Source organism: Tetrao urogallus (genome assembly GCF_951394365.1).
Source record: "Tetrao urogallus genome assembly, chromosome: 3".
Taxonomy (NCBI): Eukaryota; Metazoa; Chordata; class Aves; order Galliformes; family Phasianidae; genus Tetrao; species Tetrao urogallus.
Genome location: NC_136815.1, coordinates 7,603,320 through 7,630,327, shown reverse-complemented (window position 1 = coordinate 7,630,327; position 27,008 = coordinate 7,603,320). Strand labels below are relative to the sequence as shown.

General features: G+C 40.4%; 1 protein-coding gene across 1 annotated transcript in view; it reads left to right on the top strand.

Moving 5' to 3' along the window:
* Positions 1-23,220: 23,220 nt before the first annotated feature.
* The window catches only part of CCN4 (cellular communication network factor 4), a gene marked incomplete at both ends in the record, with an annotated part of 37,585 nt that continues 33,797 nt past the window's right edge, over positions 23,221-27,008 (top strand). The window contains one exon of the mRNA XM_079533699.1: positions 23,221-23,268. Within this exon, the coding sequence (XP_079389825.1) occupies positions 23,221-23,268 (48 nt within the window). The remainder of the gene's footprint in view (positions 23,269-27,008) is intronic.

Genomic DNA, 27,008 nt, shown 5'->3' with positions numbered 1-27,008 from the left:
GAGCTTGAGATGTCCCTTGCTGTAAGGATCCCAGACGCTCTCTTCTTCTCTAATATGCACATACCAGTATTCCTGGCTTTAAGCGTTTGGCTCAATCACAGCTGCTAAGCTTTCTTGGAAATTGAACCACAGTTTCATAATTCCAAGGCATGTGATCAGTTTTTCTTTCACACTGAAATAAGAAAACATGAGTTTCTGGTCTGCTGTAATGGAAATTCTATCACGCCTGTAGTAGTATGTTCTTTTTGTTCCCTAACTCAGAAGATGCAAGTACTGGAGACTACTATGATTTGTGTGCTTCTCATTTGAGAATCACAGATTTATTCTGAATTATGTTCCGTACTTGAATCAATGAAAAATTTTTCATTTGTACCTAAGTGCAATTTGCATTTTTCTTTTCAAGTGTTATTCATTCCAGTATGACTAACACAACCTGGAAACCTGGAAGCCAAATGTTCTATTTACTCCAGTTTTCACACAGCCAATTTCAGAAAACCTTTTTTTAAAGAATGAGATCCACTTCTGGACATTTTCCCATGTCATCATGTTGCTAGTGTTGATTAGTCTACCCTGTTACCTGTAGTAACGCATAACAACAGTGATCTCCCCCTGGCTGCAGTATTTTTCAGTGTCTTGTGCCAGATTCATTTAATGCAGTGCACTGATAAATAGTACTCAGACTTTGTAGATGCTTTCATTTTTGGAACTGAATGCTATTTACTTTTTCAAGTTTGCTGACAAATGTTCAGATCCTCTACTGAAGACTGAAGACTTTTAGGCAGTCTCTCATTTCAGCTTCTTTATAAAAATCCTTCAGTTCAGGCATCATGATTTGATAACAGACACAGGTTGGCCTTAGATCCTGGATTTTTAAGCCATGGAACTGGAGATGTTTCATAAAAATCTATTGTTTTCTATATGAGAACTGAAACTCTGAAAGTCTTCAATTTACTTGTTCTCCCAACCCAGTCTTATCTCACAAATGGTCCATGAAGTTTAAATTACCTGGGGTAATCTTCCAAGCAGGGAGAGACATACAGTACTTCAGGTTGTTAGGCTTTACAAGCAAAAGTAAAGGCTGACATAAATGATGATCACTTTTCATATGCATTGTCAGTCAAATATGTAAACTTTATTCATTCATCTGTTCTCTCTAGTATATTATCTTTAAATAAAAAAATGTTTTAAGTAACGTATTCCCTATTTATCTTTCAAATATAGAATCTCAGTAAATGCTTATGGCTCTAAAACACAAACAACATGACTGAACTACCACTATAGAATGCCTGTTAATTGCCAAGGATCCCAGCAGGCTCTGCTCACTTTGTTAGTGATGATATATCTCTAGGAAATCCAACTTTCAACACCTTTGAATGATTTCTCTGCGGAAGAATTTTCATTGGAGAGCTGAGCATTAAGTCAGTCTTCATTTACAAGTTATGAATGCAAAATATGCATATAGTTTTGTCTACGTATTCTATGGGTAGTTCATAGGCAGTTCCATATAGTTAGCTGAACTACTCTTAGAGAGATTACAAGACGGAGGAGAAGAGGATGAAGAGGATTCTGCAAAAAACAAGACATAGCGAGAGGAAATATATATTCTCCATCTTGCAGAGGAAAGGAGATCTGGGGTCTAGGTCATTATTGAAGTATCTAACCTGTGACTTGATGAAAAATCTAAAACAGGTGTCTAGAAGAGACATCATTTGAATGTGGATTCACTTCAATTTATTATATTAATTATAAAACAATCTTTATATTTCAGGCTGTGCTGGACAAATATACTTTCACAAGTTCCATCTGCCATCTTTCTGTGCATTTCTAATGTTTGCATTGGAGATTTTATTTGTAATCTCTTTGTTCAACAAACCTTTATTTTCCATCTCTTTCAATGCACATAAGGAAGAACTGCTTTTGTGGTGATTCATGAGTGCTGGGACCCACCCGTCTGGAGGCTGTTACTGAATGAGGGCCAAGAGCAGTCTTGAAGTCTGCAAACTTGGGTCAAAGTTCATGTTCAGTTTTGAGGACTATAATTAGCACAGCAGATTTAGAAAGGAAGCTGCTCCCTTGAGACCTAATTTCAAGGCAGTGAGGGGTGTACTCTTTCACCATGGCTATTGTGTGCTAGACCCTGTCTGCCCCACAGTAATGACAACGGAAGTACCCATTACTACACATTGTTGTGGCTTGGCTTCTGTTACAAAAGAAAGCATATCTTCTAATTATAATTCAGCATAAGACCAGAGGGAACTTCTGGTAAAGATGAAGATGCTATGCAGAGTTTTGCTACTTTTCTGTGTTTCAAAGATTTCTATATGTGTGTGTATTGCAAGTGAGAATTATTTACATGGAGTAGAAAATTGATGTACTAGCTTAGACACATTTCCAGTCCATGTGTAATTCTCAGTACTACTCCATTTTGGCTTTTTCAAGATGACCATATATGTTACAGGAATTAACTTAATAGCTGAAATATGTTTGCTATACTGTCAGATCACAGAGGGCTGCAGCATCTGAAGTTCAGAAACAAGACAGAAAATACACAGAGCAATTTGTCCCAGTGTAAAGAAATTGTATTGCTTCAAGGTTACTTCAAGGTTAATTTTGAAACACTGTTGTATGTATGACTTCTGTTCTGTTTTGCAAAGGTTGGGAATTTCCCAGAATACTTTCATACTGGAGGACGATCCATGACTTCCATGATTTTATTGAAAGCACATAGGGTACAAATAAGGTCATCTGAAATAATTAGATTATAGATCTGTTTGCATGTATTACAAATAGTGAGCTAGTCTCCCTGCTTAGTCAATCTCAGAAGGAAATGTTTCTCATACTGAGGTGGATATTTAAAATAAATTAGCTAAATCCTCTCTCCCTATCTTTTTCTTTTTCTGTTGACTCTGGAATGTGGCTATCATTAGCTTTGCCCAGACATCTCAGCGTTTTTATGGTCAAACTAATTAACTGTGTCTGTCTTGCTCTCTCTCATGACAGTATTTTGCAAAAGGCATAAGATGAGATGAATTCGTAGTTGTTAAGAATTCATGTGAAGGGATCATGATTTCATTAAAAAGCCAAAGACTTGTTTTTCTTCAAAACCCAAACCTTTAGCAAAGGTTTGCCTTTCTATTTAAATAAAACTACTCTTCTAACTCTATGGCTTGGTTGAACAGGCAAAATCTATTTTAAAAAGCATGGAAGAAAAGATGAGAGCAGCTAGAAATTCTGAGTGCTGTGCAGTTTTAATGTCAGTCTTGTCCTGTGTATTTTTTAATGATTAGTGAAACTGAGATCATTGGTGAAGAGCTGTCAGAGAAAGACTGTTTACTGTAGATGCTTCTTATCCATGTTTTCCTGGGATGCTGTGTTACTAAAGAGCAGCACTTGGAGCACAGACAACAATGCATTCCTTGGAGTCATATCTTTTTTTTTCTCTGAGTATATATGATATTTAGCCATCTGTAACTTTATCTCTGGTTCCTGAGCAAATTACTGTGATTAATACTCAGAAATAAGAGCAATGAAATTCCAGCCAGGATATTGCAGGGAAAATTCATATTCAGCACACAGGAAAGAAAAAAAAATACAGAAAAGATCTTCTAGAACAGCATGTCCATGGCATTTTAACAAATATAATTATTTACAGATGAATAACTTGCCTAAATAAATTGAAACCCAAGAACTATAAAGCTTCTCCATCTTATTCTCCATAAGCAATGACACCAAAACCAAAAACAGAACCAAAAATTAAAAGAGATCATAAAGGATTTGCCATTATCATTAGAAAAAATGCTGAAATACAAGGATGATTATATCCTTTCATAGTTTCAATCTTCTGAACTACATGAACTTTCCATGTCATGACTAGGCTTGTATTTTTGCTACATTTCAGCATCCTTTATTTTGGAAGATGTCATCCACTTTAGTCCCTGTAAATGTCAGAAATGAGTGCTAGCAATAGGAGCTCTTGTTTCTAGCTTTGAGTCTACATCTCATCTCAGGCTGAAAGCTTCCACATAACTGGAGTGCTGTTGAGTGTATCCTTGTTGAATTTATCATGCTTGATAGATTAATTTTACTAATGTATCCTGCACTAACAGATGAGATGCCCTAAGTCCCAGAATGCAAAATATTTCAGCACCACGATCTATATTGTGCGCTCACTCTGCACGAAGGAGGGCATCCTTCGTGAGAAGCAGCTGCTAAATATTTAAAGATGACAAGTTACATAAAAGTTACACTTCACAAAGCAACATTTAGCCAACACAGTCCTTTATTGCAGCATAACAGACATTCCATCATCCCACCAACCATCTCAACCACGAGTCTTTTTTTTTTTTCATGAAGAGAAGGAAATATTTGGTAATCGTGGAAGGATGGTTAGCTCTGGAAGATGAACATAAATTCTCTGCATAGCAATCACAGCTTTTGGCCTTGTGAAACATCTGTGATATATATTTGGAGTGTAATTAACACATCCATTCTTTGCAAAGTAGCTTCTTTTTGTCTTATTTGTAAAAATATGTGCTTCTGCTAATATGAAATTACACTTCCTGATGAAAAGATATGGGTCTTAGTAAAGATTTTCTGGCTCTCTTAGTGTGTGTTGGAAGTTGGAAAAGAAACTGTCATTTCTACAATAATAGACAATTAACCATCTTTACACTCACTTGTTACAGAATCCCTTTATTCTTATTGTCTTTTTATGTGTGGTTGGAGGAAAGAAGTAAAACTATGTTCCCAAACTTTAACACAATTTAGGATGGGAGAGGGACAGTAGCACAGCACTGAAACAGGATGTAATTTACAGATCCAAGCCTTCTTCCTTCTCACTGCCAGTAGGTTGCTCTCTGTCAGGAAGGGGGGTTGAGTAGTTCAAAAAGTTCAAAAACTAAGGTAAAAATCTTTTCAGTTCATCCTAACTCCTTGGTTATAGAGGAACTCTTCAGTCCCTGAGAGATCTCGTTGTAAATACAACATGAGACATATGTTGTAATAGTTAAGCAATGTGAAATGAATTAGGGTTAAACTGGAAACCTTAATTGAGCATTCTTGTTACTTATCATGGTTTGCAGCCAAGCCAGCAATGTTATTTAAATATGAGGTTTGTCGATTTGATTCCATGACCTGTTTCTGAGAGGAGTAATGAGGTTTAAACACCAGAGAATGCTTCTTGCAGTTTGTAAAGAGTATGATGTATCTCAAATAGCATTTCCATTACATACTGTGATAATAACAACCATTTCTTTATTTTTGGAGAGTTGCTGGGGTTTCCAGGGTTCTTTGGCCATTTATGGATATTGGTATTTCTATAGCTCTAAGGGTGTGCTTAGTGAACAGTCAGGTGAGTTATTTATGTGTGTTGGAGATGGATAGAGGCATACTGTTTGGATATTTCAACTTGGAAATGTTTACTGTGAATATTTTAGAGGGAGCAGATGCATGAAATCCTTTTTAGGCCTAAAGGACTGAACACAAAGAAGTCAAGCATGAAAAGTGTAAGCTGCACAGCCAGGGCAAAGACACTTCAGGCAACATTTGTGTTGTTAAACGTATCTATTACAGCCATTCAAGAAGCAAATGTGGGCTGACAGCCAAATGGTACAGAGAGCATATATTCACATCATTCAGACTCATGCTTTCTGGGTGCCACACTGCAAAGTACTTGGCACTGGTCTCCTCTAGGCATCAGCTGCCAGGTGCCTTAAAGATATAATTACCCTTTTATGTTTGTTATTTTTGTTTAATTGATCCGAAAATTTGTGGACCACTGTATAACAGTCCCAGGGTTGTCTTGATGTCATGAGTTAGAGGATATAAATGGCATGCTTCGGAGGACAGCCTGTGCTAGAGGAGAAGAGAGTGGGGGAAGACACATACTCTTACCCATCTTGCTTGTTCGGAAGGGTTCCTGAGCTGAACTATCCTTTAACACACATTTTGTGTTGGATGGATAGCTAGTTCAATCCAAATCACAAGTAAGAATTAGTATTTAGGGAATGTGAATAATAACGGAGTAGACTTGAAAGTAAATTTTGCATGGTTGTGTATGACATTATGAACATATATCCTAAGATTTGCTAAGAAGGTGTGTAAACAGAGATTGGAGTTAGTCAATAGATCATGCTGATCTATGTTAGTGTTGTTTGTATTTTGTATCTTGCCAGGTGAAATCATCAACATAAGATAATAAATCTGGAATCAGTAAGTGGCCTCAGTAAGAAAAATATGTCACAGAAGGAGAACTTTGTGTTGATGACATGTTGCTTACAACTTTTTAAAATTATTTCCAATAAAAACTTTTTTAAAAACATTTTCAGGCCAAGATGCTTTTATAAAGATGTTGAAAATATTAAGGAAATACAGCCATGAGTTCGAGTTTCCTATACAAATGTTCAGCGTGCAATTATTTGAATGACTGTAGAAATCCCATCTCTATGTTTCCAGTACAGCTGGTGTCACTCAGATCACAAAGGATCAGCCAGGGGAGAAGAATGTGCCCTGCCGTGAGCAATCTCATCATCTCTAAAGGAATCCTCCACAGATTTCAGTGGCTTCCCAAGGGGTAGATTATTTTTCTCACCTCTAGTCACTGTGTTTTCTGCATTGCTTTCAGATCTGGTAGCTCACAACATGCTCAGAAACAGCATAATGATGACACAGCTTAAGAACTGAGCAACACCAATATTTATGTTGAACTTGTCAAAACACGGGGAGAGAAATAAAGACACATCAGACTTCCTGAATAATTGTCGTCTTTTAGAGAAATGCAAAAAGAGCACTGCTGTCTGCTGGCCTTTGAAATTTGACTGCAAGGAAACTTAGCATCCTGAGATTTGTTTTCTTTTCTTTCTCTGTACAGAGTCTGCCCATATTCTTTGGAGTTGCATTTATCCTGGTATCACAGAATCATTAAAGTTGGAAAAGTACTGGATGTTGTGTTGAGGGACATGGTTTAGTGGGAGCTATTGGGAATAGGTGAACGGTTGGACTGGATGATCTTTTAGGTCTTTTCCAACCTTGGTGATTCTGTGATTCTGTGAAAAAACCTCTAAGATCATCTAGTTCAACCATGTACCTACCACCAGTATTGCCCACTAAACCATGTCCGTTAAGTACCATGTCTACATGTTCCTTGAACACCTCCAGGGACAGTGACTCCACCATCTCCCTGGCCAGCCCGTTCCAATGCTTGACTACTCTTTTGGAGAAGTTTTTCCTAATATTCAACCTGATATTCATTAAAAAAAATCATAAAAAAAAAAAACTTATTCATTAAAAAATCAGTGTTTTTCCTTCGTGATTGTTTCTCAAGAACATTCTGTGAGCCTGCTGCAATGTAGGGGTATAAATCTGTGTCTGTATATGTACAGAGCCGGGGCCCCAAGAGTAAAAACACACTGGCAGTAATTCAGAGGCATAAGAGAGAGTGTAAAAAGGGAAAGACAAGATCTCTCTGTAAGCTCACCTGTGCTCACCGCATCAGCCTCAGCTCAGAGCGCATCTAAACACCTGGCTGCCTGTGGCCGACAGACACTTCCTGCCAGCGGTTAATATTAGCTTCAGCTAGGCTCTCTGCTGCGGCATTGAAGATGTCATTGAAGCTGTGGTGTTAGTACATAATGCAGGGACTGATGCAATATGTTCTGAGATTCCTTGCTTTCCACAAGAAAGGAGGAATTTAAGGGAGCAGCTGATTAAAAAAGCAAGCAAGCAAACAACATGCAGAAAATGAAAGCAAATTTATTCCCTCAGTGAAAAAACACACATGGGGAAATGTCTTATTTAAAAAAATAGCACCATAAACCCAAGAGGCAATAAAGAAGTAAATTATTTTGTTACAAATCAAGCCTTTAGGCAGCTAATAGCATCAGATGTGTGACTGCAAATGGAAACTCTATTGAAGTCTTCTAAGGCATGGAAGAGGCTGCCCAGGGAAGTGGTGGAGTCACCATCCCTGGGGCTTTTCAAGAAAAGTGAAGATGTGGCACTGAAGGATGTGGTCAGTGGGCATGGTGGTGATGGGTCCACAGCTGGATCAGATGGTCTAAGTGCTCTTTCCCACCTTAATGGTTCCATAATTCTGGGAATTTTCCTATAGAATTTTCTTACTGTTACCTATTCAAAAGACAAATAGAGAAGAAAAAGGTGAGAGTGGACACAGAAGTGATCAGCCTAATTCTCCCAGTAATCAAGCTGCAGCCTTGTGTCCTGCTCTAATACCATCTGGAAGGTGCCTTAACAACACTGTCAGTTAATGAATTGGACTATTCTTTTTTAAATTCCCTATTTACTTCTTTATTTGATGTCCACAGGTAATTCTTTCTATACACTAGGGCATTCCTGCTAAAGTTTCAAACTCTTCTTATCATTTGTTCATTGCTATCTAGAAATAGCAGCAATGGAGTTTCCTTAAACTTGACTTTTGTAACCAAAAATGCACTAAATAGAGAACACTAGGTGTCATCAGTAATAACAATTGCATTTTATTTATGATGAATGTATCAGATAATGGGGGAAAAAAAGAAAGAAAAAAAAAGGACAGTTTTAGTTAAAAGTCAATTTGGCAACTAAAGGCAACAAGAAGGAACAGTTTAGAAGTAAGAATAACAAATGGATGGAAATATGTTTTGTGATTCCTCTCTCATTAAGCAATTTATAAATGAAGCTGAAGATATCAGATGCTATCCAGAGCTGGCAAGACCAAAGGCGGGAAAAAAGTGTGTTTTTCTAAGTGCATCAGGAACAAATCAAGTGCTAGTAGTTGTTGAGGTGGCATGCTTCTAATCTGTGTTTGGGAGCAAGCAGGATGATACGTGATCATATGTAGGTGATAAACTGCTTTCTGAGCTTTTTGTGGTTCAGAAGGACATGAGAAAACTCTTTTTGAAGTCAGCAGGCTCAGATAACTTTGACACAGATACCTCCAAGCGAAGCTGATGCACTCTGGTTCCCTGATGTTTTCTTTTAATCTTACAATACTGGGGAAATTACAGATGACTGGAAAAAATGTTAATTCTGTGCCAGTATTTGCTGAAGAAAAACAAGACAATGCAAAGATAGGCTGAAAGCCAGCCAGCCATTTGTATGAAACAGAGACATATCCATAAATCAACAAAGAGGTTAAACACTAGGACTACAATTAATGACCATTAATGACATTTTAATGCGGAAACAGCTCTTATCTAATGAAACTGACATATTCGTCTGCCAGTAAAATGAAGAGACTGTAAGTTTGGACATTCTCTAAATATTTTTCAAGGGCTTTTAGTACCACTAAATATTCTGAATAAAATACAAAATGTGCTTTGTACAACATCAAAGAATATTTTTGAATGGGTTAAAAGAATCACTTATCTGTCATTTATTTATTTGTTTATTTATAAGTAGGCTTTATGAAGATAAATGTCTTGCAAAGAAATTTGTGTTCCACTGAAAGACTGGTGGCCAGCAGGGAGAGGGAGTTGACTGTCCCCCTCTACTCTGCCCTTTCGAAGCCCCATCTGGAGTATTGCGTGTAGGTCTACAACCTCCAATACAAAAAGGATGTAGAGCTGCTGGAGCAGGTCCAGAAGAGGGCCAAGAAGGTGATCAGAGGGCTGGAGCACCTCTCCTATGAAGACAGGTTGAGGGAGCTGGAGCTTGTTTAACTTGCACCCTTCCAGTACTTGAAGGGAGCTTATAAGCAAGAAGAGGAGTGAATTTTTACACAATCTAATAGTGATTGGGCAAGGGAGAGTGGCTTTAAACTAAAAGAGGAGAAATAGATGTTAGGAATTTAAATTACATGTTAGAAATATTTACTTAGAGGGTGGTGAGGCACCAGCAGAGGCTGCCCAGAGAAGCTGTGGTTGCCCCATCCCTGGATGCATTTCTATCCAGGTTGGATGGGACCCTCGGCTGCCTGATCTGGCTGGTGTCAGTTCTACCCATGGCAGAGGTGTTGAAACTAGATGCTTTATGGTCCCATGGTCCCTGTTTGCAAGCAGTGGGGTGATATTTGTGACTTGCAATTCACAGGAAACAAGAAACATCATCTTCAGTTCTACTGATGGTGATGCACAAGGTGTATCTACGTTACCATACAGATATTTGAGATCTCACTGCATTACTTTGTGTAGGCATACCTTACTTTTTAAATAATGAATTATATGAATAATGGATTATGAAGCAGAATACATAAGACCTCCCTCATACTTTACTTCTTTTAACCCCCTCTCTCTCAGTTAGAAGTGGCAATACAGCATGTCAAGCAAGGTCCTCAGGGTATGCATATAACATTGCATATCCATCAGTGCAAAGTTCCTGCTAAAATTAAAAAAATAAGCAAACAAAATTACCATGCACTTCCATGGCAGAGTTTCTGCTGCATATTCCTGCAGAAGTCTGTGGGTGGGTTTGTCATCATGTAGTGCACATCTCTGTAAAGAATCTACATGTGACTAAACAAACCCAAGCTCCTTTTGTGGTCAGTGGAGAGCCTGTCAGTAGTGTAGGAGTTTAGGGGGTGGTTTGTCTCCTGAAATATATATCTATACGTGAGTGGATAAACTGAACCATAAGCTCCACTGACTCAACTGGATATAATGGAAGCCCAGACAGCCAGCTCAAGTCTAACTCCCATAATATCATTCGTGATTAATTCTACTTTTCGTGGTCTTACAGATCTCCTCTTAATGCTACTGCTGTAGGCTCTGCTGTAGGCGTCGTACAGAGACAAACTGAATGTAGTAGAGCTGTGAGCTGTGTTGCTGTGACTTATTTCATATGGTAAAGAAAACTAAATATATCTTCTTTTTTTAGGACAAAGCCAAACAAATAACTTCAAAACATGCAAAGGACTTCACCGCTTTATAAACTTTGGCCATGTTGAAAGAACAAGGGTTAGTCTTTCTGTATGAGAACTGCTGAGTCACAGCCTGAACCTCTGATTAATCACCTGAGGCGAGCCATGAGCCAGCCAGAGGAGCACAGGTGAAGGCAATTCACCTGTGCTGCCGGAAGGGGTGGAGCCAGGCTCCACCCCTCCTAGACCTATTTAAGAGCTGGCTACCAGAGGGGAAGGATCTTGTCTGGAGATCCCTCCTTCTGGTGTTTTGTGGTGTGCCCAGCATAAGGGTAAGCCTTCTATTTATTCTCTCTTGTTATCATAGTCCACTTTGCCTAACTCTCTTGTTTATTTTGTGATTGTAACATCTTGATATCCATTGATTATACATTTTCCATCATTGCACCATCTGTCTCAGATGAAAAGCTATTAAAAAATTAAACTTACCTTCAATACAGCTCTACCTGTCACTTGTTTCTTTCCCCTTTCTCCTCTTGTCTGACCATGGATTTGAGGAACGGCACTCAGAATTCCTGCCAACTGCACATGAAAATGTGGTGATGTAATATAATTTCCTCTCCATGTTCCATATGCACTAAGGCAGAGACTATGCAGATAAGCTATATTTATGGTATAATCACAATATTTCCTAAAACAAAGCAATGTTTTACTGCTTATATCCAGTTCCAAGTCATTACTGCATCCTTCAAGCAGTATTTCCATAACCTCATGATTAGTAGGGTGAATGTGAAGGAGTGCTGCAAGAAATTACAATCAGAGTCACTTATATCATCACATTTCATTCATGTTTACCAAGAAAGAATATAGAAGTCACACAATCTGTGGTTGATCTGAGATATTCAGCTCTGCTACATTTGCTCAGGCATTGCTCTCTCCCAGTGGTGCAATTGGAAGTAGGCTTTATGTGGTTCCAAAGTGTGGGGTCACAAGCACATATGGGGGAAAGCCCAAAGGTGTGTGAGTTTTGCTTCAAGTCTGAAGGACTACTTGGAAGAGGGTACTTTTGCTGCTGTATCCAGTGTTGGTTCCTGTCAGCCACTCTGCAGTAGGTATGAAAATCATGCAGCAAACAAAGAATAGACTGAGGATTTGGTATGCAAGTCTCTTCTGAGACTTTATCTTTCCTGCATATGTAGACATAGATCAGATACACCAAATAATCACTTCCAGTTTTTAAAAAGGCAGAAGCAAACACTAGCAATTGTAACTTTGAGTCTACCTCAGTGTGAGCAGCTGGACTAAGGGATCTCATAAAATCTCTTTGAGTATTCTGTCTGATTTCAAGGGTTATGCCTTTCATGCGACAGAAACTACACTGTAAATGCCAGATTCTCCTGGGCACTCCAACTCTTTTATGTTACCCTGGAGAAACAGAGCAATTATGAATTGCTTTTGCGTGCTTTATGGCTGCTTTGTATCTTTGGGGTATTGCAAAGCATTTGATACATTTTCTCTTGCAAAGCCTAGGGCACACTAATGGTAGGTGTAAGAATAAATATTCTCACCTGGGAGAAAGCAATAGGAGCAATCATGACCAGAAAGCTTCTGGAGACCCCCAGTGCGCACTGAGGGGGAGTGGCAGTAGCATGCTATTTGCTATAGAAGTGGGAGTATGCTTTATGGAATTTTCCAAATTATTTGCCAAATATCTCACTTCAGCTAAGAATGGGTACATAAATGCTACTGCTGCTGGATGTGTGAGGACTTACACGTGTGGTTTAAGGGGTAAGATGTGGAAAAAAACTTTCATCAGGGCTAGATTTGGAACTTAAATGCCCACTGTAACTCCTTGTTCCATGCTGTAATAGGATTTCATATTATCTAGTCAGCCTGCAGTCCAAGATCATGAAAAGTTCATTCATATGGAAGAGCTGTTTTATCACTAATGACAGTAAGTCAAACAGCAGATAATTTACTCCAGCATTTTCTTCACCATGCTTCTCCACATGAAAGTACAGTGGAAACAGCTACCCTCAACATGCACATGCAGCTCCCTGGATTACTTACAGAGGAGAGGGCTGAAGAGAAATAGGCTTTGGGCTTGTTGTGCACATGTGCTGCCATTTTGACTTTCTCTGGAGCAGAATTTTAAAGAAAAGCTGGGAGAGATTCACATACATATCTGTGACCGCTGAATATCTTATTTCTCTTCAGAATTCCAATGTCTCAATTTTTGGATACAGTGTGTTATTAAGGGATATTGAAAATGGAATAGAAAGGTGTTGTATTAGGTTGCTCTGAAAGTAATGCCTCCTATTTATATCCATGGAAACTACAACAGATACAAAGAGCACAACAACAGTACTTCATACAGTAAATTCTCAGCTACAGATCACTATTTTTAAGAATAGTCACCACCATTAGCTATGCATTTTCACCAGTGATGAACAAGAGCCTGCATGCTCCTTTCAAAAAATCTGTACCAGCAGAGATGACAACTTTGACTGGCTGTCCAGACATTGCTTTTCTTTCATGTTGCAGTCACCACTGGTGAAATGCACCACCCACCATCTCACTGTGCTGACATTCAGTGTTTGGTCTCCATAAATGTTCAACAAACATCAGTGAATATCAATGAGTGCCATTTTTTCTGTTGGAGGGTATCAGTGACACATCTGTGCTTCATACACACTTCCATGCCAGTTGCAGTTTCATCAGACTGCCCCTCTGCTGTCATCTGTCACACGGCAATAAAATTTAATGGAGCATTGGCAGGATGGTTCAGTCTCTGCTGTCATACCACCAACACTCACCTCAAATTTCGTAGATCAAAATAATAAAATGAAAGGTATTACTTTTGGACCAGCCCTTGTACCAGCATTTAACCCAGCGTTAACCCAGCATGGAAGCAAAGCATTGTACAGGCGTTCATTCTAACCCCCTTAAGCAGGATGGGATAAGATAAAACTCGCAAGTTATTCTGTCTCACCCACCATCACTCTCCTCACTGGCAGTGAGCTGAAGGTTACTTGATTTAAGCACTGGTGTGCAATGATGATGATCAACATTTTTTTCTCCTAAATCCAAAACATCACATCATACCAGCCTCTATGAAGAAAATTAACTCTATCCTACATGAAACCAGGACAAGAGGGTCAAAGGTTTTGCCATTTGATAGCAGAACTTTTTCTTAGGCATCTGCTTCTTCAACTCTATGCAACTCTGAGACTGTTCTTAATTTTACTCACAGAAATGATGATCCTACAGCATTTCCTTTTTTATGACTTTACCCTAGTAAAATCCCGTTGATAGATGATCCTGGCTCACCATTCCTCAGACCAGAGGTGAAACACAGCCTGTGCTGGTAACAGCTTGCAAATTGCATATGTCAGACAAATGGTCCATGGGGGTATGCAAGAAATGGAAACTAGGTCAATTTACTAAGGTTGCAGATTAAAGATTTGCTGGAGCATGTAGGGCCAAAATCATAAAGCTTAAAGCACAAGATGAAACACAACTAGCAAGGGACTTCAGTAGTAACAAGGAGTGTTCCATTAATATTTCAGAAGAGAGGAAAACTGAGGCAGAAGCTGGTCCTCCGCTTAGTGGTAAAGGAAAGCTAATAATGCCTAGGGGCTGAAGAGATTAATGCCTTTCACATGTCAGTCTTCACTAAAACTGCCATGAGCCAATGACTGATACATTAACACCCATGAGTGGACAGGATTCAGCCTACAGTAAGCAAAAGGCAAGCTAAGGGAATTCTTTGGGAAGACTGTTTTTGTTCAAATCAGAGAGCTGGTTTGAGCCAGCTACCCATTGTCTTGAAGAAAACATGGGGATTAAGAGAGAGAAAAGGGTGGGCAAAGGTCTGATAATGCAGAGGGAAATGAAGAGCCAATGAATCGGTCAATCTTCAACACCTAAAAACTTATTAATACAAACAGCAGAACAAACCATTTCTGAACGCTTTGAAGATCAGAAGTTTAGCAACACCAAGCATATGTAGGCTAAAAATAAATCATGGTTAAAAGAACACTGGGTCTGAGATAGATCTTGAGGACGTGAGAGACAGTATCATAGAAGATTATGAAGTTGCTGTGATGTGATTTGGTAAGACTTACTTACTTACTGGGGTAAGAATTTTGTCACTGTCTCATATGAAATTTTCTCATTTCAGATGGTAATTTAGCCCAGATTAAATCCTGTAGTGTGGATGGCTATTTTATGGGAGAGTTATCTTCAGTGGGATTTGTGAGAGAAGTCCTTTGATTCGATACAGTAAGTCCTCAAAGTCTTCAGTCTGCAATATCCAAAGTCAAGCAGAATTGTTCTGGACTTTGAGTCGAAAGACTTTCCCCTTGTCAAGTAAGAACTAGGTATTATGACAGCATTAGGGCAGAAAATTACTTTGTGGAACATGGGGAAGTTTTCTTTTTTGGCATCTCACAGTGCTATTAACGGCAAATTGAATTCCAACTTTGTATGATGGGTGCAACCATCACAGTACAACTGGATGTTTTTCAGGGCTGGTGGATGTACGAGCCATATTTTCAACTTTTTTTAAACAAAATAAACACACTGGCTACAATTTTTGCCAATTGTGAGGGACACAAGGTTTATATTCTCTGTATGTTTTGGTACTTAAGAACAGGAATATATGATGCAGCTTCAGGAGCATTGTGGATCCCAAGTGAAGATCTAGTCCCCATTCCTTCTTCACTTCCATGCTGTGACCGTCTCATCCAGATTCCCTTCAGGAAGCTTATCTTGGCTGAATGTGTGCAGCCTAGCAGTTACTTTTGAACTCAACAATTTTAAGCTTGATTGCAGGACTGAAGCTATGTTAAAGGGAAAGAAGTACTGCCAGACCCTGTGAACCCATTTTATTACTTGAAGTAAGAAGAAAAGCATCTGCTGTTTCCTTAGATCTGATTGAGTGTTCCCAGGCCTGGAAGGAAGCTGTTTGCAGCCATGGGGGATCTGCCTGCTTCCTGCTCTTGGATCAAGGCAGCCTCAGCTCTTGGGCCTCACTCAATCCTTCTAGGTGCGTGGGCTTACAGCCTTCTTCCAGGGCAACTCGTTCTACTTCTTTCCTTCGTGTCAAGTGCAAGTCTTTATCATCACATCTGCTCCAAAATGCTGACAGGAGGAACAAATTAGCCTAGAAGGAAATAATGATTCCTCTATGTGGTCCCCTTAAGTCCAGAAGAGAATGATGTTTTGCCACGAGGCAAGGACTGAGCAAAATGAACACTGACTACAAGCAGCAGAGCTGAGGGAAGTGTCCTGCTCAGACACATTACTTCCCATGCCCTGTTCCCTTTTTTCACTTCGGGACTATGTATATTGGGTTGGCAAACTATGGTTCTCCAAAGAAAATCAGAAAGCAAAGCCACAGTGCTCCTAGTTTTGTAAAACTAATGATAACTGTGGTCAACACTCTTCAGGAGATGAAATGTACTTTATTATTTCATTATGACCTTAGTAAAATGTTTCAGCAATTATTAGCAGTAATAAAAGCACATATCTCCTGAGTGCTCTACATAGGCCTTCTGCTGAAGTCTTCTCTAAAATTACCAATACCGGACATTTATTTTCATTCACCTTTCTGAAATGGAACCACTACAGATACACTGGAAGGAGTCTCAGTCTTGACCCTTTGAGAGAGTTAAGAATTTGTGAGGGATTTGCTATTTTAGTTCCTAAAGTGATAGTGTGAAAGTAGATACTTTTGTTTTCACCTGTTTTGCTTTTATAACCAAGAATGAATTCAGGAAAAATATTGATGTAGGCTGGGAGGAAAGAAGACTTAAAGTACAGCTTGCAAGAAAAAAAAAAAAAAGATGAGAACTTGAGAACATGTGGACTGCCTGTGCCTGAAGTTATTTCTGTGAGCACTACATGAATAAAGCTGTTTTCCCTGCAGATTTGTGTCTGGTAGCTGACTGCTAACTTAATCTGAAGTTGTTTTCCTGCAGTTGTTTCTCTGAGATGTCTCAGCTGTGTGGTTTCTCTGGCTTCTATTAGTGTATGAGTAAAGACTCTACTGTTCCCAAACATTGAATACTGCTGCCTACAGCCTCTCTCTTCTTCCTCCATGCTTCTTTTCACAAAATGCATGGGAATGTGGTCGTGTTTGAGAAATCCATCAAATTTGGCTTGATTTTGGCCGAAAGGCTCAAAAAATTACTGTGAAGAGAGACAGACAGACATGAACATGTATTAAATGGTTGCATAAACTCAGTTTCCCCAGGAAACAGGGATTGAAAGCTGCTCTGTATAAAGAGAAATATTTACCAACCAAATACCAAAGGAAACTTTGAATAAAATTTTGCCAGAATTAGAATGTAGAATTTGGAACTTGAAACTTGAGTATTTCATGTTGAAAATGGGCTCAATCTCTTGGGGATCTAATTGTAATTTGTAAATGCCCCATTAGGTTACTTTATTATTTTCATTACAGTGGAAAAAAAAATGCTAATAAAGACAGACAAATTTTAAGAAACAACACATGAGCTAGAATGGTAGAGCTACTTTCCAGAAGAAAAAGTAAGCCCATCTGAAATAGGAGATGGTTATGCTTTATAACCTTCATTCATTTACATTTAATGCAGTTTCATTTGTTTGTTTTTTCTTTTTTGTTTGTTTGTTTGTTTTTCTTTTTCCAACCAAAGATATGTACAATCTACACCAAACTTGGAAATATTGTGATGCATTTGCAGTGTTGGGAAGCCTCAGCGTGTGTGTGATTGAAAAGACCAAATCCAGACCTGACTAGGAGCAAAGACAGTGGCTACAGTGGATTTCCAGCAGACTTTAAGAGCTCTCGCTCCTCATGTGGCCAACTCCATCCATCAGAGGCTGGAGAATATTACTGTAGTAGCAGAAGGAAAAAAGTCCAGATGAATGAATAGTTGTGTAATTTTGTGGTCACCAATCTAGAGAATAGAAATACCAGAATGTGCACATTATTCACAATGAGTGAAGTCATTTTTTGGAGCAAGCTATAGACTCACTTTTCAAGGAGACCATGATATGAAGCAGACCTAACTACAGAGGGAGCAGACTGGGCCACTTCAGGAATGTGTGCTGTATCTGCTTGGATTTTTAATCATTTCATTCTTTCATAGTTTATTAGTCAATATATTTTACTCTCTTTTCTTGTCCATCAAGGCAAACATCTGCAGGTGGCATACCCAAAGGTTAATTCCCACTTTTGTTCAAATAGTTGAACTAATATTTATAAATAATTTATTGCATCAATGAATGCCATAAATCAACTCTAAGGACTTTGTTTTTACACCAGCTGAGGCTCAGACTCATTATGTGCTATTAATGCAGCTTTATTTATTGGTTAGTTAATAGTACATAAACTTCTACTTTCAGAACTTTTCTACAGCAAGGATTTCTCAGAGCTTGTTCATATTTCTGTCAGGTTCTTGGTTCTCTGTGGCTTGTTCATTCTGGTTATTAGTTATTCTTGGATATTGGCCTCTTAATTGTGTGATGTTTGTTTGTGTTTCATTTTTTTACTTTATTTTTTTTTGAAAGCTTTAATCAAGTAACTGGAATGTATTTTTCAGAGTGGATACTGAAGCAGGCAGTCATTCATGAAAGACATCAAATTCCCTTGGGTACTGTTGCCATTGTCATGAATGCCTGGTACTGGTTCAGAAACACCAAATTGCAATTTTTGCCCACATATTAACCATATAAATGTCCAACAAGAAATTATGAGAATTTAAGAATAGATGAACACAATAGTCAGGCCATTAATCTTGAGGGCAAAATATGAGAGAAGGTAAAAGAATTTATGGAAGAAAACAGAACACTTGAAGTTGCTGGCATAAATCAATGAAGATCTAATATGATATATATTTGTAAATAAATATAAAGCTCTACGTTTTCTCTAAAAGTTCTGTAGGAACTTACAGAATCTAGCATTTTAATGGCTCATTTTTTTTCATGGCTGCCATTCAAACCCTAGATGTTTTCACTTATAGTGGAACAGCTCAGCTGCTGTCAGCCAGATTAATACTGCTGAAATCAACAGTCACACAGATTGACACCAGCTGAAGAGCTGTCCTAATAAATCTGAGTCTATTTATGGGGGCTGAAACCACAGTCATGTCTCCCTAAGGGCAGTTTTTTCACTTGAATACAAATGGCCTTGGCTGCATGAATGAATTAAATATTGAGGGTTCTGTTTTTCAGACTTTACTGTGGCTTCACCCACATCAGCAGACCTGATCCATACCTTTCCTTTGGAGGAATAATCCTTCTGTCCTGGAATGCTGACCCTCAGACTGTTTTACCAGAACCAGATGATTTTTAAGCTGTTGGATGTATTATCAGCCTTAGATCTATGTCAGCATGGATGGAGAGGTGCAAAGCACAGAACTGAGAATGCTTAGAAGTGGAAAGTTGGGTTGAATGACACTTCTCTTCATCTGGCACTTCTTGAGGGACTGATGGATTCTAGAAGTGGATTTACCACATTATTACATCTCCAGACACAAAGTACCAGCTGGTACCTACTGCATGATGGTACCAGGGATACAAGGTTGAATGGGGCAAAAGAGCTCTTGGCTGTTTGTCCACATAGTGATTCCTGTCCATCTTCTCTGGACAAACTGTTTAAAAAGCAAAAAAGTGAACACTACTGCTGTATTACAGCTTCTTGCACTCTTTGGTGTCAAGTTGCATCTGCAAAGGTTGTGGAAACGAGATACTCACCTGTGTTGAAGTGGGGCTGGCTGCTTGCTCAGATGCTATCAGGAGTCAGCTAAACCAGATGTTTCTCAGGCTCCTTTGATATTTCAAAGGGGCAGGCTTTGTCTCTAACAGGATGTAACTATCCTTCCTACGGCCTAACTAATAATATCCACAATAATAGAGAGGGTAATTTGACTCCCACATTTTGCTCCCCATTCCATATTGTCATCTTCAAGTAGGTGATGTTCCCAGCCTTGGCCAGCAGAGTCCATCCAGCAGGTAAATCTGGATCTGTGTGGGTGAGGCACCCAAGGATGCCCTCATAGAAGACTAACACAGTTACCCACTTGACTTGTTCAAAAGCCAGATTCATGGCTCAGCCTTCACCTTTTATGAGTTAGGAAATTCCAAGGTGCTCTTTTTTTCCCTTGGACTTGCAGGCAGACTCTGATCTCACTTCTTATAGGGCAGATCCACTGCAGGCAAGGAGCTGTTTGTGCCACACATTTAGAATAAACTGTTTTCCTTGATGAACTTTCCTTCTGCTCTTAGCAGATCCTATGTAGTCTAACTACTTGCAGCCCTCAGTAAAAGTGTCACACACAGCAAACAGCATAAAACAAATCAATCATTTTATTTAGTCTAAAAAAACTGAAATGTAGTAAAACTGAGAAATGCATTTATGTGGCCAAGAAGGACATATTAAAGAGGGAGTGATATTTCAGTGCTGGGCTTACAGCATCAGAGCTGTTTTGCATTGGGTCATGCTACCTGTTTCCATTATCTGTGAATGGCATGACTGCAGAGTGATAGATAGTTGCATTCACAGATTCACAGACAAATATCCATGGAAGGTGAAAGGTAAAGAGATAAAAGGCATTAAAATTATAATAATGCTTCAAGATCCAGAAATCCATTAGACACTGCAACTGAAAAGCAATGAGACTTCTTTGTTTTATGGAAGAGTAAGTGGTGTTTTATTGAACACTTGAAAATTCATTCTCTGGAAGAAGGTACTGAATTCTCATCAGCCAACAAAACACTGGCAGAAAGATGAAACTAAGAAACTCAGACTGAAAATGTGGGACAGACTTTTAATGGTAAATGAAGTGGATTTTCTGTCATTTGAAAATCTTAAACTCAGTTTTAATTTTTGAACTTGACAGAGAAGTGTTTCCTGAGCCATTTATTGGAGTTGGTGCAAAACTCTCCAAGATTAAAGAAGAGTGAGAAACAACTGCAGAAATCTCTTCTAGCATTGTCAAACTAAGAAAGAGCTGAATACTGAGAAATAGAAGTAAAGATGGAGATTGTTGCCAGTCAAACAAAAGCCAAAGTCTTCCTGGCATTTTAGACTATCAAATGTCTGTGCATACAGTCACACCTGTGAGTGCACTGATTTGCAATCTGCATACAGAAATCAGCAGAGAGGCTGCTGACCTTGCTGGATATCTCAGCACCCTGCTCTGGAGCAACAGGATCACTCCTTAATCCCTGTCTCACCCGATCTAATGCAGTGCTATCTTATGGTCACCACATGACAGACTCTCATGACCAACATGAGATGAGCTGTGAGTTTGCAAGCAGATGGATGTCCCTAACTCAAAGACTCCATCCTTGCTGACATACTTGACCACAGCATTAGCTAAGTAATTCACTGAGAGGAATAGGCAAGGGAAATGCTCAAACACAAAAACATTCACAAAAAGTGAGTGTCGCTCATAGCCTACCCGCTTTGCATCTGAGCTATCACACTGGCTGATCTAACTACTTTCATCTGCTTTTGTAAGAAAACATCTAATCTAGGTCAGAGGTATTGCTTTTCAAATAGTCCTTGTGCTAAAAGAAAGTCGGGGGGGTGAGGGGGTTGATCTCAAAGTCAGGTACCAGGTGGTAGCCATGTGCAGATGAAACTCACACATTACGTGGGATGAAGATAGCAGAATTCCTTCTAGATTCCTCAGCAGAGGAGAATGCACATGGCTGAGTATTGCTGGAACACAAAGGAGGATTGTAGGTGGCAAAGAAAGTGTGGGTGAGAGATAAATACAGGGACTGCTCTGAAAGTAATGCCTCCTATTTTATTATGTTGGCCCACGACAGTAGAGAAGAATGTTGATGGTACAGCAGTAGAAGATTAACTTTACACCAATATTCCATTACATTTTGTTGCTGTGTGGCAGATTGCAGCAGGGGGGCAGTCTGACAAAATTGCATCTGACATGGAAGCGTGTGTGAAACAAAGGTGTGTCATTTAATTTCTTCATGTGGGAAAAGTGGCACACATTGACTTTCATTGACACTTGCTGAATGTTTATGGAGACTAAACAGTGGATGTGAGCACAGTGAGGCACTGAGTGGTGCATTTCAGTAATGCAACAGTGACATGAAGGACAAGATACATTGTAGATGGCCATGCACAGCTGTCACCCCTGCTGGCATGCAGACTTTTGTTCATTTCTAGTTAAAATATATAGCTAATGGTGGTGACTATTTTGAAAAATAGTGCTTTGTAACTGAGAATTTGCTCTATGAAATAGTGTTATTGTGCTTTTTGGGCGACAATGGCCCTGCCTGGAACACTCCAATGGCAAGGGGGAACAGAAATTAGGGCAGTTTCATTTCTCATTGGCATTAGAACATTCACCCATCCATCACTACCCATCCTGCCACACCAAGCAGGAGGGTTTGCCTACTTTTAAATTTATCTTGATACCTCTTTTACTCCAGATCCTGACTTTTTGGGGTTTCAGGTATGTAAATGTCTTTAATGTGACTTTGTTCCTTACATTGTTCAACTTCAGATGAAGAAAATAAGACTTTAAATTCTTTCAAATGCAGATTCAGAAGGCTGAGGGAAAATACCCTGCCTAGGTATGAATAAAAAATTTCAGAGATGAAAATCCTTCTTGCCAGACCAGGCTGTGCATTAAAAGTAATCAGAGTGAAAAAGTTATCAGAGACTTTAGCTCTGCTTGCAATGGAGTTTGCATTTCAGTCTACCTGGGCAGTATTCCGTATGCCTACTGTTGGCATAGGTTAGAAATAGGATGCCCAGGAGATGACATGTGCTCCAGTACACTCCACAAAAATCACAGGGGGGATACAAAGCATAGCAGTGTGTCCTTCCTTTCTGATTCGGGTTTCTCTGTGAAGAGGGGTGCCCCATGGGGTGCACTCACAGGTCTGACCCCTTCTGCACGACAAGGGGAGCCACCTTTAATTAGACTGTATACATCACACATCTGGGGATATTTGCGTGCATAAAAGCCTCATCATTCATAACCAGCGAAGTCAGACTAAATGTTTCTTGCCTAGCTGAATGCCATGAGCAGTGTTATGGACAGGCACTGAGCCTCTCAGAGCAGAGTTAAGTCACAGCATTGGACCAATGTGCTGCAGCTTTCCCTTTAAGAGCCTTTGGCTAACAGCGATGCACTGAAATGCAGGAGGTGGGACAACACCACACACAAAAATGAAGAAGTGAAGGCAGGAAAAGTTTCTCCAGAGGAAAAATGCAGGGCTTGTCCTTCACCCTGACGTCAGATCTGTCTTTAATAAAATCCCCAAAGAGCCAAGAGAAAAAGGCAGAGTTCCTAGGCTAGGTTACCAGTTAAGGATTGCTGTGTGTTCCCGAAAGTGGTGTTTTTGTTCAAAACGGCTCTAAATCTGGGTTCAATCAATGTATTTAATCCCGGCTTCCAGGGATGAGGTGGCTTTTGCCCTGGATTCTAGCAACAAGCAGCATTTTGCAGGTGAGTTTGGAAACTGCAGGAGTATCCTCTGCAAACACTCTTGTGCTTAGTGCATTGTAGGGTGGTGGGAACGAGTGCAGTGTGTGTGGGGAAGTGGGAACTGGTGAGTGGTGGGGAGGTGAGAGTGGAAGTGAGAAGGGAAAGGTGAGCTGTGGGGAAAAGGAAAGGGGAAGGGGAAGGGGAAGGGGAAGGGGAAAGGAAAGGAAAGGAAAGGAAAGGAAAGGAAAGGAAAGGAAAGGAAAGGAAAGGAAAGGAAAGGAAAGGAAAGGAAAGGAAAGGAAAGGAAAGGAAAGGAAAGGAAAGGAAAGGAAAGGAAAGGAAAGGAAAGGAAAGGAAAGGAAAGGAAAGGAAAGGAAAGGAAAGAAAGGAAAGGAAAGGAATAAAGGGAAAAGGAAAGGAATAAAGGGAAAAGGAAAAAGGAAAGGAAAAAAAAGAAGAAGAAGAAGAAGTAAGGAAAGGAAAAATGAAAAAGGAAAAGTGCAGAAGTGCCTGTGAGTTGAGTTCATCTCTGCTCAGCATCCAGGTGAATTTGCACACAAAACTGTGGGTTTCTCTTTTTGTTTGCTTGTTTGTTTTCTTTTATTGCTACTATTCTTGTTGTGGAGCAAAACAAGGAGGAAAAGGTGATCCAGTGCTGCCCGGAGCAGCCGGAATCAGGCTGCTAGGGGAGCAGGTTGGAGCGGAGAGGCGGGCGGCGGTGCACGGCGGTGCCGGGAGCGGGGCTGGAGTCGTGCCGAGCCGTGCAGGGACCGGGGCTGGCTGAAGGACCGGGGCCGGAAGCAGACATTGCCCGCCGCTCCCCTCAGGTGCGGTGCCGCTGCCGGCGCTGACTCCGGGCAGTTTTGTTTCTCGCTGCCGGGGTAAGAGCGGTCGCGTTTAGGAAGGTGACGGCCAAGGCAGGGAGGTGATGCGTGCGGGGAGTGTCTGTTCCCAACGGGAGAGCCGGGAACAGTCCCAGTTCCCGGAGGCTTTGAGGAGCGGTGGGTAAGCAGAAAGAGGTGCAGAGTGTGGGTGCCAGCGACACGCTTGAGGCTGTGGCATTCCCTGAGACAGCCACGTGTAAGGCAGTGTTTGAGCATCGCTTCTGCTCGCAGGGGGGTGAAATGAACTGCTTTGCACGGGGGGGGGATTTGTCTTTGTAGGGCTGCTGGCACTAGCGGTCGTGGGGTTTGTAGAGAGATGAAGTGGGGCATTACAGCGAGAAAGCAGCACGCGTGGTGTGGTGAAACGCACCTGTGTGCAGGCAGATGGCAGACGATAAGTCCTGCTTGAATGTGGAGATAGGCTGATATGGTGCCTCTTCAAAACAGAAAAAAAACCCTCCTAGCCAACGATCACAAAACTAGTAACAAAATGCACTCCTCTGTCTCTCTGAGGTAATAATCAACTCTGATTTTGTTGAGCAAGCAAAAAGTCACATGAACAGAACAGGAGACCCCCAACTCCTCCCTCTCCCCTCCAGCAGGGTTATTACAGAAGATGTGTGTGAGTGCCTTGGAAATCTCATAGTGGCTATCCCAGGCTCCCTGATATCAAAGCTGTTTGTCAGAAAAGCAGCTGTAGCATGAAAGTATGTGTGAGTGCATGCAGACACATGCGTCTGCTATGGGGATGAATGAGTGGGTGAAATCTGAATAGTTCTGGCAATGTATTTGGTCTAAAGAGTATCTAAAAAAGAGTTGAAAGAATATAAAAAAATAGTCTAAAAGAGTCATGGTTCTGGACTGTTTCCAGTTCAAGCTATCAAACTATCTGTGCTAGTGGAACTCCATCTCCTCGAAGTATCCCAGGGCATTGCCATCTCCTGAACCAAGATGTGGAGTTGGACCCTAGGAGCTTGTGCCATCTTTAGAAAGAAAGCTCCAGTGAGGAGCTGGCTTTCTGTGGACCTTCTCCACACCTGAGCTGCTGTGGGATGGAAGTACTAAGCTGCTGAAGGAGAGATTTGTGGTTGTTATACAAAAGGTGATGAGAGAATGGGGGTGACTAGTGTGACAATGCAGAGAGATGATACACGTAGGGCAGAGCAACTGGGAAGGAGAATTAGTCTGTGCAGTATTTATATGACTTTTGAGGGAAGATCAGGCGTGATCTGGTCTGCTTAAGAGATGTTAAACAGTAAAATGGAGATTGCAAGTGATATAAGATATTATAAATATTTATCTGTCATGACCACCTTGCTCATGAGAGATATCTCTTGCTCAAGGAGATGTCTAATAGAATCATAGAGTACCCCAAGTTGAAAGGGATCCCTGAGGATCACTGAATCCAACTCCTGGCTCACCACAGGACCACCCAAAAAATCAGATACTTTGTCCAAATTCTCCTTGAACTCTGTTAACTTGGGGCTGTGACACTTCCCTAGGCAACCTGTTCCATGCCCACTGACTTCTGGTGAAGAACCTTTTCTAGAATATATATATATATATATATGGGCTTCTTGCCAGTAGAAAAGGAGAGGAGGTTAATATGAGAAGAACAGGTATGTCTTCAAAAGGCAGCTCTCAGGTCCTGCAGGAGACACCTTCATCTCAGTGCTGCATTCAGCCACAGGTGGTCACTGAGTTCATAAAATGTTTTATTGATAAGGTTTTGTACTGGGACCTAACTGTATGGGTTAAGGGTTTGGTGGCTCTGGGCAGCCTGGTCTAGTAGTTGATGACCCTGTCTGTGGCAGGGGGGTTGAAACTAGATGATCTTTGAGGTCCTTTTCAACCCAGGCCATTCTATGATTCTATGAAATAGTAGAGTGTAATTAGAACTTCAGGTGTATCTTTTCAGATGTCTTAAAATGTTTTTCATACGTATAAGGGCAGAGACCATGGGAGCCCAAGTCCCATCAGCTTTGCTGAGATTCCTCAGTGCCTGAGTCATTTCTGCAGCAAGAGCTTTAGTTCTGGGTGCGATGGCCCCTTTCAGTTCTGTGTACAGAGGAATGAGAGCTGGGATCTTCTGCTTCTTGTCCTCTTGATTCGGCAGACAGGAGATCCCTTATTCAGATGGGACAAAAATTCCCGGAGCAAGGTGATGGTTAGCAAAGCAATTCTGCACTTTTTAGAAAACTGGGGAATTATATAGGAAGAAGGACAAGACTGGGTTTTTCTAAAATCCCCAGTGTGAAGTGGGGGAATGGGTGGTGTGTAGACAAGGAGTGAGTGCAGTCCCCCAGAATTCTCCTTTGATCATCCAGCTCCCCTGCACTGAAAAGGGACAACTACAGCTCTATCAGGTTGCTCAGGGCCCCATGCAGCCTGGTCTTCAGTGTCCCCAGGAGCAGGGCATCCACCACCTCTCTAGGCAACCTGTTCCAGTGCTTCATCACCCTTACTGTAAAAAGTTTTTGTCCTATATCCAGACTAAATCTCCCCCTTTTTTTTTTTAATTTGAAACCATTTCTGCATGTCCTGTTACAACAGACCCTGCTGAAAGTCTGTCCCCTTCTTTCTTATAGCCCCCTTTCAATACTGAAATGTCACTATCAGTTCTTTCAGTGGTGCTGGTAACAGCAGGTCAGATGGCAGAGTGGTACTGCTCTTCATTATATCATCTAGTGGGCAGGTTTCACACTTTTATTTGATGTGATGGCAGGCATGACACATAAACACCAGACTTTTGGCTTAGCGGGTGGAAAGGAGAAGAGAGATGTTCAAATATGATTTTACAGCCTCTTTTGTGAGCAGCAATTTCATTAGCTGGTCACTGATTACAACCTGAATTCAGAGCTGCCTAAGGCTGTGTGG